The 12688-nt window shown below is 40.8% G+C and overlaps 1 protein-coding gene across 1 annotated transcript in view; it reads right to left on the bottom strand.

Moving 5' to 3' along the window:
• Positions 1-5272: 5272 nt before the first annotated feature.
• The window catches only part of INTS4 (integrator complex subunit 4), a 147155-nt gene continuing 139739 nt past the window's right edge, over positions 5273-12688 (bottom strand). Inside the window, exons 20-23 of the mRNA XM_073215971.1 lie at positions 11899-12058; positions 11528-11671; positions 7873-7993; positions 5273-5672 (exon numbers count right to left, since the gene is read on the bottom strand). Of these exons, the coding sequence (XP_073072072.1) occupies positions 5494-5672; positions 7873-7993; positions 11528-11671; positions 11899-12058 (604 nt within the window). The 3' untranslated portion in view covers positions 5273-5493. The remainder of the gene's footprint in view (positions 5673-7872; positions 7994-11527; positions 11672-11898; positions 12059-12688) is intronic.

Here is a 12688-nt window from a genome sequence, read left to right as displayed (position 1 = left end):
CCTTAACACACCACTCACATCAATAAATAGATCAACCAGACACAATAAATAAGGAAACAGAGGCATTGAACAATACATTAGATCAGAAGGACTTAACAGACATCTACAGAACACTCTACCCAAAAGAAGCAGGATACACATTTTCTGAAGTGTACATGGAATATTCTTCAGAATAGATTACATACTGGCCACAAAAAGAGCCTCAATAAATTTTAAAAGACTGAAATTATATCAAGCAACTTCTCATTACCACAATGGTATGAAACTAAAAATAATTTAACAAAGAAAAAAGGCCACAAACACATGGAGGCTAAACAATATGCTTCTAAATAAACAATGGATCAATGACCAAATTAAAACAGAAATCAAGCAATACAGGGAGACAAATGAAAACAAAAATACAACAGTCCAATATTAGTGGAACACCACTATGGCCATTGTAAGAGGGAAGTACATAGCATACAAGTTTACCTCAAGAAAGAGAAACAATCCCAAATTAACAGTCTAAACTCACAATTAGAGAAACTGGAAAAAGAAGAACAAATGAAACCCAAAACTAGTAGATGGAAGGACATAATAAAGATCAGGGTAGAAACAAATAATATAGAAAAGAATAAAACAGTAGAAAAAAATAATGAAACCAGGAGCTGGTTCTTTGAGAAAGTAAATAAAATAGATAAACCTCTAGCTAGATATAGAAAAAAAGAAAGCACACAAAATCATAAATGAAGCATAGTCACAAAGGATACCACAGAAATACAAAGAATTATTAGAGAATACAATGAAAATTGTACACCAACAAAACTGGACAAACTAGAAGAAATGGCAACTTCCTAGAAAACTACAACCTTCGAAGACTGACCCAGAAACAAACAAAATCTGAACAGACCAATTACCAGCAATGAAATTGAATTGGTAATCAAAATTCTCCCAAAAAACAAAATTCCAGAACCAGATAGCTTCATAGCTGAATTCTACCAAACATTTAAAGCAATAATACCCATCCTCCTCAAAGTATTCCAAAAAGCGTCAGAGGAGGAAATACTTCCAAATTCATTCTGAGGCCAGCATCACTCTAATACCAAAACCAGGCAAAGACACTACAAAGAAAGAAAATTATAGGCCAATATTCCCAATCAACATAGATGCAAAAATTCTCAACCAAATTAAAAAATACCTTAAAAAGATCATCTATCATGACCAAGTGGGATGTATTACATGGATGTAAAGATGGTAAAATATTCAAAAATCAATTAGCAAAAACAGTCAAACAACATGAACAGCTCAATAGATGATGAAAATGCATTTGGCAAAATTCAACATCCATTCATGATAAAACCCCCTACAAAATGGGTACAGAAGGTATGTACCTCAACATAACAAAGACCATATATGATGTGCCTATTGCTAACATCATACTTAATGGTCAAAGCTGAAAGCTCTTCCTCTAAGATCAGGAACAAGACAAGGATGCCCACTCTCACCACTTTTATTCAACATAGTACTCATGGTCCTAGCCATGACCATCAGACAACACAGAGATAAAGGTGTCCAAGTTAGTAAGGAAGAAGTGAAACTGTCAGTATTTGCAGATGACATGATATTGTACATAAATAACCCTAAAGACTCCACCAAAAAACCACTAGAATAACTGGATTCAGCTAAGTTGCAGGATACAAAAGTAATACACAGAAATCTGTGGCATGCCTATATACTAACAACGAACTAGCAAAATGAGAAATCAGGAAAACAATTCCATTTACACTTGCATCAAAAAGTAAGTACATCAAGGAAGTAAAAGACCTGTATTCTAAAAACTATGAGAACCTAAAAAGACTCAAATAAGTGGAAATCTATCATGTGCTCATGGATAGGAAGAATTAATATTGTCAAAATGGCCGTCCTGCCTAAAGCAATTTACAGAATCAGTGCAATCCCTATCTAAATTCCAACAGCATTTTTTTGAAAATGAACTAGGACAAATAGTTCTAAAATTTATATGTAAACCACAAAAGACCCTGAATAGCCAAAGCAGTGCTGAAAAACAACAAAGTGGGGAGGATTCTGTTCCCTGACTTAAAACTCTACTACAAAGCTACAGTAATCAAAACAATTTGGTACTGGCACAAGAACAGACCCATATATCAATGGAATATAATAGAGAGACCTGATATAAACCCACACATATATGGTCCATTAATATACAATAAAGAAGCCATGTCTATAATGGGAAAAAAACCTCTTCAACAGCTGGTGTTGTGAAGACTGGACAGCTACATGTAAGAGAATGAAACTGGATCATTGTCTAACCCCATACACAAAAGTAAATTTGAAGTGGATCAAAGACCTGAATGTAAGACATGAAACCCTAAAACTATTAGAAGAAAACATAGGGAAAAATCTCTTGAACATAAATATGAGCATTTTTTTCCTGGACACAACTTCTCAGGCAAGGGAAACAAATAAAAAAATGAGCAAGTGGGACTACAACAAACTAATCACTTGGGTGATTGTATAAGGAGAAGCCTGTTTGTTAGGCGTGCTCTTACAGAAGCCTGGTTATCAGGTTCTCTCTGACAGAGAAGTATGGTTGTTAGGTCACCTCTTAAAATGAAGACTGATTGTTAGGTGATCTGTAATCAGTGGAAGGCTTGTTGTCAGATGATCTCTGACAGAGAAGTCTTGTTAGGTCATGTCTGACAGAGAAACCTGTTTGTTACAGAGCTCTTACAGAGAAGCCTGATTGTTATGTGACCTCACAAAGAGAAGACTGGTTGTTAGGTGACCTCCAAAGGAGAAGCCTGGTGGTTATGTGACTTCTGACAGAGAAGGTAAGTTGTTACATTATCTCTGACAGTGAAGACTGGTTGGTTGCTGACCTCACAAAGAGAAGCCTGGTTGCCTGATCTCTAATAAGGAGAAACCTGGTAGTTATGTGATCTGTAATGAGGAAAAGCCTGGTAGGTTACCTCTGACAGAGAAGACTGATTGTTAGGTGATATGTGAGAGAGAAGCCTGATTATCAGGTTATCTCTGACAGAGAGGCATGGTTGTTTGGTCACCTCTTATAGGGAAGACTGACTGTTAGGTGACCTGTAATCGGTGGAAGCCTTGTTGTTAGATGACTTCTCACAGAGAAGTCTTATGAGGTGATGTCTGACAGAGAAAGCTGTTTGTTACAGAGCTCTTACAGAGAAACCTGTTTGTTATGTGACTTCATAAAGAGAAGACTGGTTTTTGGGTAATCTAATAAGGAGAAGCCTGTTTGTTACATGCTCTTACAGAAAGAAGCCTGGTTATCTGCTTCTGTAGGGCAATGGACACACCTACCATACAGAATAGATTTGTTAACAATTCATCTCATAAGAAGTTAACATGCAAAATATATAAATAGGTCTATATGCTTCAACACCAAAAAAAGAAACACAAATAACCTGACTGAAAAAAGGGCACAGAACCGTAACAGATATTTCTCCAAAGAAAAAATACAAATGGCCATCAGGCATTGAAAAGCTGCTGCACATCACTAATCACCAGGGAAATGCAAATCAAAACCACAATGAGCTATCACCTCACATCTGTCAGAATGGCCACTATCTAAAAGACAAGAAATAAGTGTTGAAGAAATAAGTGTTGGTGAGGATGTGAAGAAAAAGGAACCCTCCTACACTGTTGGTGGGAATGTAAATTGGTGCAGCCACTGGGGAAAGAAGGGTGGAGGTGCCTCAAAAAACTAAAAATAGAAATACCATTTGACCCAGCAATTCTACTTTCAGAAATTTACCTGAAGAAAACAAAATCCCATATGAAGACATATGCATCCCTATGTTTACTGCTGCCTTATTTACAACAGCCAATATATGGAAGCAACCTAAGTGTCCATCAAAAGATGAATGAATAAAGAAGTGGTACATACACAGAATGGAATATTAGACAGCCATAAAAAGAAAAGAAATCCTACTATTTTCAACAGCATGGATAGATCTAGAGGGTATTGTGCTCAGTGAAATAAGCCAGGTGTAGAAAGACAGATACCATATGATTTCACTTATTTGTGAAGTATAAAAACAAAGTAAAACACATAGCACTTTTACAATAGCCTGGAAGCAACCTAGGTATCCATCACTGGATGAATGGCTAAAGAAGATATGGTACATATACACAATGGAATACTATTCATCCATTAAGAAGCAAATCCTGCCATTTGCAACAACATGGATGGAGCTAGAGGGTATTATGCTCAGTGAAGTAAGTCAGGCAGAGAAAGACAAATACCAAATGATTTCCCTCATTTGTAGAGTATAACAACGAAGCAAAACTGAAGGAACAAAATAGCAGCAGACTCACAGACCCCAAGAAGGGACTAGTGGTTACCAAAGGGGAAGGGTGCAGAAGGGCGGGTGGGGCGGGAGGGAGAAGGGGATTGTAGGGTATCATGATTGGTGCACATGATGTGTGTGGGGTCACGGGGAAGACAGTGTAGCTCAAAGACAAATAGGGACTCTGTGGCATTTTACTACACTGATGGACAGTGACTGTAATGGGGTATGGGGTGGACTGAATAAAGGTGAATGTAATAACCACATTGTTTTTCTTGTGAAACCTTCATAAAAGTGTATATCAATGATACCTTAATAAAAAACAGTAAAACAATGAACAAAAATGCAGTAGACTCATTAACAGAAGGGACTGGTGGTTACCATCGGGAGGAGTTGGGGTGGGTGGGTGGGTAGGGAGAATGAGGGGGATTAAGGGGCACAATAATTCTTAATCATAATGTACGTTGGTTATGGGCATAACAATGATCCTCTAATCTTCCTATGTTGATAGACAGTAGCTGTACTAGTGGGGGTAAGGATTTAATAATATGGGTAACTGCTGAACCACTGTCTTGTATATTTGAAACTAAAATAAGACTGTGTATCAATTATAAAAAAAACTAAAAAAAGGTTAAAAGAATTTCCCTCAGGGATGAAAACAATTAGTTCTCCACCTATTCATTCAGTCCTTGGCCCTGCTGTTGCCTGAATTAGGGAAGGAGCTTCTCATCAAGGTAATGGATGTCTAAGGCCATTTGAAGAACTGGCAATGGTGAAAAAGCACAGCTATCAGCCCTGGCAAGTAGACTACTGCTTTAAGAAACAAGGTGATTCTTTGGAGATGGCTTAAATACCGGATCTTTGTGTTTCACACTTGAGGCATGTAACCACGTAGTACAAATGTTGAACCTATAGCCACGTAATTTTCTTTAAGGATCAGAAACTTGAACAGCTGGGTGTTTTCTCAACTTTATTTGAGTGGTATAGACTTGAAGTGTTTTTGTTTTTTAATGCAAAATAATTTCTCCTGCGTTTGATACCAGAAGATACTCTCAGGGTCATGCTTCTCCTTATGTCTATACAACAGTTCCGGGTGAGGTGCTCTGGGCTTCTGGCTCACTCTGATACCCAAAAAAGGACCTCCTAGGCCAAGACTGTGAAGACTGCTGGTGACTCAGCGCCTTGCTGGTTTGGGCATTATGTAAACTTTAACAGACTTGCTGAAAGGGATGGTACCCTCAATGCTGGTTTCCACCTGGGGTGACACCTCGCTACCCTCCATCCAGGGGGATTTTGGGATTCGTGAACTGGAGTTGTAGGCCAGCAGCAGCCTGACTTCCACCTGGCATGGTTCTGAAAAAAAAGGGAAAAGAAATTCTCTATGACTGGTCAACTGATAAGAATTGGGATGAAATGTCAAGCGAAAGCAACATATAAAATGCAAACATGTAAGTAGTAGGGGTTCAAGAATAGTTCGTCATCAGTCCTCAACCCTTCCCACTCATCAAACAAAAACACTTTCCCAGCCTGTGAGGCTGAGCCTGAGCCTGCAGTTGTGCTGCTTCTCCACCACCTCCTTGTCTCTGTGGGCTCCCTGCGGCTCAGAGCCACGGCTGCCAAGATGATCAAAGAGCAAAGTCAAAACCCTTCTGCAGAGGTCTTCAAGCCTCAAGAGAGCTACATGAGGCATGCGTACAGCTGATTCTCATGCCCAGACAACTTCTTCCTGTGCAGCTGATGTCAGACCACAGGGCTCAAGGTTGCATACATCATGGACTCTTGTCATAGTGGAGAAGCAGCATTTTATTAGGAAACAGCTCTGATAAAAAATTCTCACCAGTGAACAGGAACATGTTTTAGGGACCTAAAGTCATGTCATTAAACCTTTTGTTCTTTTATAACTTGATGCTGAGATACTGATCTGGAGTGTGCATGTGGCAGGCCCTAGTAAGACCTCCCTCAAGTTGCTGACCATTTGGTTGAGGAGACAGAAACAACTGCAGTGGTGGCAGGATATGCTCTAATCATGTGTGTAAGCGTACTGAGGAGGGAGCCCAGCAAGGTTCTGGAATAGGACACCTTGCTCTGTGCCAAGCATGTAACCCCCAGAGTTCTTACCCTGCCACACCATGAAAGACCGTCACAATTCCATAAAAGTCTCAAAGCTCTGAGAGAGTCTAAGTGACTGTGTAAATCCACATCAGTGACAGAATTTGAACCCAGTTTATAAATTAAAACAATCTTTCTGTTAACCATGTGGCTTCTATAAAGAAGGGGGAGAATTTCAGAAAAACCTGGTGGTAGGTACAAAGACCAAGAATAGAGTAAGCTTGGGATATCCTCCTTAATTTCATGTAACTGGAGCAAAATGTGCAGTATTAAGGATGACCCCAAGGCTAAGAACTTCCCAGTGCAGGGATGAGGGCTGGATAGATCTAAGCAAACAAGGGCAGAGGTGCCAGGACTTCTCAATACCTCCCAGACATCTTCTTGGTCACCTCCATACTTCTCCCGAGGAATCACAGGCCCCCAAAGGGGCTGCCCTGCCATTCAACAGTACTACTTCTTTGTGAAAACTTTACATCCAATGATTGGGGGTAACCATTAATAATTTGGCATTAAATAGTTACACTTGTATTTAAAAACACAATGAAAAAAATTCCAGAAGGTATGTGCCTATTTCTAAAATAAACCCAGTTTGGTAGCATTAAACACCTTCTCCAGTAACCATGTTTCTGAATCATCTTCAGCAATTTAGGAAATACCAGAAAAACCAATTCTCCCTGCTACTTCATGAGCTTTTAACAAAATTGCTGATGACATCAGGCTCTGCAGACTGAGTCTCTTTAAAGTATCCAAAGCAGCCTTATAGGCTTGAAGTATAATGTCACTTGCACTTGTACTCTCCCATCTTATTCTTGAGAATTAAAAAAAATACTTACACAGTCTCCCTATCTTTTCACAGATTCCTGAGGTTCTACTCAGTTGCTGTATGGGGAGGGTAAAGCATGGAAAGACCATCCTACTTTGCATTCCCCACACATCAGCCCATGTGGGAGGGGAGGGCAGTAACAGGTTCATCTCGTTTGTTCTGGGAGAATGAATGAACTGTTCATATATAAAGAGAGAATGATTTTATATTTGGTAAGAAATGTAAAACTTTAATTTCCAGACAGCAATCCTCAGAACTAGCAAATTAAGAATTACTACCTTCAATTTGAAGGTGAGGAAACAGATTCAGAAAGGAGAGTGGCTTGTCCAAAGTTACACAGCAAGTCAGCAGCAGAGTCAGGACAAGAAGTCTCCCGGCGCCCTGCCCAGGACTCTCTCCATGATACTCCCTTCTATTGTGATCCCCCATATACCTTCCAGGGGCTTCATGCAATCAAAGCAATCCAGCAAATTAGTGTAAATGTGTTCAGTTTAAGCTTTCAAGCTCCTTAAGAAATCAAGTACAATACCTAGCAGGACTGATTCAACCATGTATTTTTCAAACTGCAAAAACCCAAATAAATGCCCAAGGATGGGTGTGATCCAAGCCCTAACTCCTTACCTGTCCAGGCAGTGTGGGAGAGGTACACCTGAGTGATAAGCCGGTGCCGCCCTGGGCCAGGATTCCGGAAGTCTGCTGGCTTGGGGTGGATCATCTGAGCCTGGCCATCTGGATATAAGACCTAATAGGTGATGGAAATGAGAAAAAGAGGCAGAAGAGCCATCAGCTTTTAACAAAATTGCTGACGACATCTGCTGTGAACCCTAAAACAGAAGGAAAAGAAAAGATGACACTAGCTTCCATACAAAACTGCTCCTGTGCTCCTGGAGAGGGGCAACACTGCTGACATCTCTATACCCCCCTGCCCCAGCACGAAGCAGTGCTTGCCAAATGTTTCTTGAATTCATGGTGAGGGAGTAATAGGAATAAAGTACCTCTGTTAAGTATAAGAATAGGTAAAAATATTAATCTTAAGTAAAAAGCCTTTCCAGCCACCCCCATCAAGAGGACTTCCTCCCTGGCTCTGAATTTCATATCATGGCCCAGCATCTATCACCAACCACCAGGCATTAAGAGTAATTTTGTAACTGGATTCTCTCCACTAGATTACAAGTGGTTAGGAAGCTGCTTCTTTCTTCAGAAGCAGTGCTCAGTGAAGGGATCTGCTCAAATCACTGACCAGTTCTTACATCCCACAAAATGCCACAGAATTCTTTCCTCAGCATCCCAGGGACACCTCACAGCTATCTATGTAGAGGGCCTGCACAGTGTGCAAGGAACTAAAGTAACAAATGAAGCTTATCCTAGAACCACACAGACCTGATCTATGGAAATATATTGATAAAGGCAAAGTGGGGAACCACACCAGCCTTTCAATTCTGGGAGGCATGTCTCAGCCCACTTGCCCCATAATCTCCTTTAGTCTATGCAGAACAGAAGTGTTTGAGGCCTGGCTGCTGGGCTTGTAGTGCTTTCCTCCCATCTGAGCTGTCCTCCTACCGGGCAGTGAGCTCCCCACCTCCCCAACTATTGGGCATCCAGTTTGACCATGCAGGTAGTGGAGCTGCTTCAGAGGTGATTTTTCAGTAGAGTTTAGCAGATGACCCTTAAATAACCTGCCTGCAATTTCATTTATGTTCAGTCGGTCAGTGAACTTTTTCTAGGGACAATGTGAAACAGTGGTTCTTAGCCCTGGCTGCACATCAGAATCACCTATGAGCTCTTGAAAGAAAATGCTGGCATCCATGGGCCCTACTCTCTGAACTGGTGTCAGATGAAGCCTGTGCATCATCAGTACTATTTCATGTTTTCTGAGCATCTCTGAAACACAGCTGGGGCAGAGAACCACTAATGTGGAAACAAAACTGCAGCACAACTTCACAGCCAGCTCAGAATTAGTTTTCTGTAGGTCTCATGATTTATAATTCTTCTGAGAAACCAGATGTTTTCCTTTACTGTCATCATAGGCAAATACTACCATCTTCAGGGCCTGATTCACTCTCACTTCTTCCAGGAAGCCTTCCCTGCCAGCTCCAGGCTATTTTTCTATACTCTGATTATACTGACTACCAGTGCTTGTATCCCTACTTTTATTCACATCCCTTCTGCCTAAATAGCTTCTTTAACTGTTAGCCTTTGCTCTTATTCATCCTTTCAGACCTCTTGCAAGCACTAATATCTCCACAGTCTTTTCCTTAGCTTCCACCATACCCTCTATCCCCCAAATTAATTGCCCTTCTCTAGGATTCTATATGTGCGTGCATGTAATGTGTGCATTCTGCAGAATATTTTGTAATAGCCAAAAATTGGAAATAACCCTTTGTTAAAAAAATAAACAAGGACAAATAGAGCACTTGTCCCTCCCAACCAAGACTAAATTGTAATTTCAACATATTCCAGGAATGCAACCTTTCAACAGTAAATCAGGAATTTTTTGGTCAGCACTAATGAGGTAATCTGTCACATGGGCCCTTCTCGGCCCCTAAAAGATGAGGTAATCTGCACGATAAGACCTCCTCTCTTTCCTATGGGAGGGTGGTCTTGCCTAAACCATTCTTTTTCTTTTTCTAACACCTTCTTTCCCCAACCTCCTATTAAAACTTTCCGTTTTGTACAGCTCCTCAAGAGCATTTCTCTACTTGGTAGGTGCTGCCTGATTCATGAACTGTTTAATAAAGCCACTTAGATCTCAAATTTACTTAGTTGAATTTTTTTTAACACCCTGTAAGGGAGGAAAAATAATTTCCCTCTACCCTCTAGGTTTCTGTCTAAGACCTTGCTGTAATAAAAGACAGATTCACAAAACAAATACGACATGTTTAATAATAGGTATACTTCCTGGAAACATGGGAGATACCCAAAGAAACTGAGTAACTCTTTAAAATGGCCCGACGCATCACCTTAAAATACCATCTTCAGCTAAAAACAAAAAGAAGCAGAACTGGTGATGTAAGGTTACCAGGTAAAGCACTATAAACAAGGGTAAGGTTGTTAGGCAAATTTAAGTTGGCACCTTCTTTGATAAGAGTTTCTAGAGATTTAGTCATCTTCAAGGTACAGAGAGAGACATGCTTAGAAATGGAGGTTTCCCTTCTAAATGTAAATTTCCCTCACAAAACAGCAACCTCAACTCTGTTTTAGAGATTCTCCTGTGTCTGCAGTCTCAAAAATAACGCCCCCCCCAACATAATTCTTATGCCAAAGAGGCATATTTTGGGGTGGCAGAGTCTGCTCTCCTTCATTCCTGCCTTTGACACTTCCAAGAAGTTTCACAGTCCAGAAGCTGAGTTGGTTTATTGTTCCATCATTTCACTGAGCCAGTCTCTTAGTCTTGAAAATAGATCAGCTCATTTAAACACTTATGTCTCATTTCAGGAGGCAGTGGTGCTGATGTGCTCTCAGAGTCAGCCCTATATTGGGTGAGCAATCAGGTATTTAATAAAAGACCATCGTATTCTTAACTTATCCTGTGCAGTCTGAACTGATGACTGAACTTCTGGTTTATAATTGCCTGTCCATTTGCCTGTGTCTCATTGAAACTGAGCATCCTGAGGGCAGGAATTCTGACATCCTGACGTTTGTAACCTTAGCACTTAGCATGTACAATAAAGTAAGTATTACTGCATGGAAGGAAGGAAGGAAGGAAGGTTGGATGGATGGGTGGATAATAGGTAGTAGTCTGTGGGGCTTACTTGCAGACTGTCTAAATTGATTAGTGTCTACTCCATCTCTCATGTGTCTCTAACACATCTATCCAACTTGGGAAAAACACCCCCTGAGTAATTGCTTTTACCCACCCATAAATTTTGTTCAACAAGCCGATCCATCCACAGCCTGAAGAAAGCTTGTTTATTATAATTTGCCTGTAGCCCTGAAAATACCAAGCCTTAACTTCACATTATAGGAATGAACAGAAAGGGCCCTGTCATTTAGTGAACCCTTAACTGGGTACCAGGGGCTTTATATGCATCATCTCATTTCAATGTCAACTATTACTACTTATTAGTGTAGAATCAAGTGCAGAATATCAAGTGACTTGCTCAAGACCACACTCAGCAGTGGAGATGGGAGTCATGCTCAGGCTCATTTCCATAAAGACTCATCTCTTGTTCCTCTCCAGTTTCTGTCCCTCAAGTAGAAATTACAGGGATGCTACAGGTAAATGCTCACTACCAGGTCAGTCTAGAAGCTCCATGGGGACCAAAACCTGACAGACCTGGACCTTTACAGTGCTCTGAGGGTCCTGCACATGTTCCAGGGTTGCATCGATATCCAGGGCCACCACCAACCCAGATGTAAACCGCAAAGGGTTGTCGGACTCGCCCGCTGGCTCAATGATGGTGGCCGAGGCTTTGTGGATCTGTAAGCAAGAAGAAAACAGGATGATTTTAAAGCCAGGTCGTCCCTAGGCAGCAATACATGATCTTTGCCTTTCTGTCTCCTTAGCTAAGGGGTGGACAAATGGGAGCCAGTCAGAGGAAGGGCCTTAACCCACCACTGGTAAAGATCACCTAGGTAAGCAGTTTTGACTGGCTGGATAGGCTTGTCCTGAAGGACTATGAGTGACACATACTCCCACTTCCTGACCTGCTCTGGAAGTGGGAGGTGCAGGAAGGTACTCTGCCGCAGCATGGTCTGTAGGATTTTGACCACTTCTGCAGGTTTGGATGTCATGAGTCGGGGCATAAGGTCAAGAAGTTTGTCCACAAAGCTGTCCTGCAGTTGGGGCAAATCAGCAATGAAACACCTGGAGGAACAAACAGAAGCAACTTACTTGCAGTCAATCACCACCCACTGAATCCCAAAATTCTGCCATGACCCAAGGAAGGAAAAGTAATGAACTGGAGGAGCTCATGGTTCCTGACTGAGAAAGCCAGGCATCAAGATAATAATGCCTCAGTGATATGATCATCCTGACAGCCCTATTTATTGAATACTATGTGCCAGGCATACTCTGCAGTGTTTTACTATCTCATTTAATCCTTCCAGCAGTCCTCTGCATTGCCAAAATTATTATTTTCATATTACAGATTCATTAACTAATTTAACAAATATGTCTTTGGGACTTACCAAGACTAAGAAGTATTCTATATACTGGGACATAACAGTTAGCAAAAGAGAAGAAAATGCCTATCTTATCAGGGCTTATAGTCATTGACAGTAACACTGAGACTCAGAGAGAATGATGTTGCACGGAGGCTTTAAAAAGTTAACTTATTCCCAGCTCTGACTGAGTCCATAGTACTTTTGCCTTATGGAAAGGGTTAAAAAAATATTTCACTAAGGAGGTGATATCACTGCAGGGTCTGAATTAAATAATGCGAGCCAGAGAGAGGCAGCTGTGGCGAACAGACGCTCTTTCTTCCCAGAGCAGCAC

The sequence above is a fragment of the Manis javanica genome, chromosome 11 (assembly GCF_040802235.1).
Source record: "Manis javanica isolate MJ-LG chromosome 11, MJ_LKY, whole genome shotgun sequence".
In the NCBI taxonomy this organism is placed as follows: Eukaryota; Metazoa; Chordata; class Mammalia; order Pholidota; family Manidae; genus Manis; species Manis javanica.
Note: the sequence above shows the minus strand (reverse complement) of the source record. Positions and strands in the feature narration are given on the sequence as shown.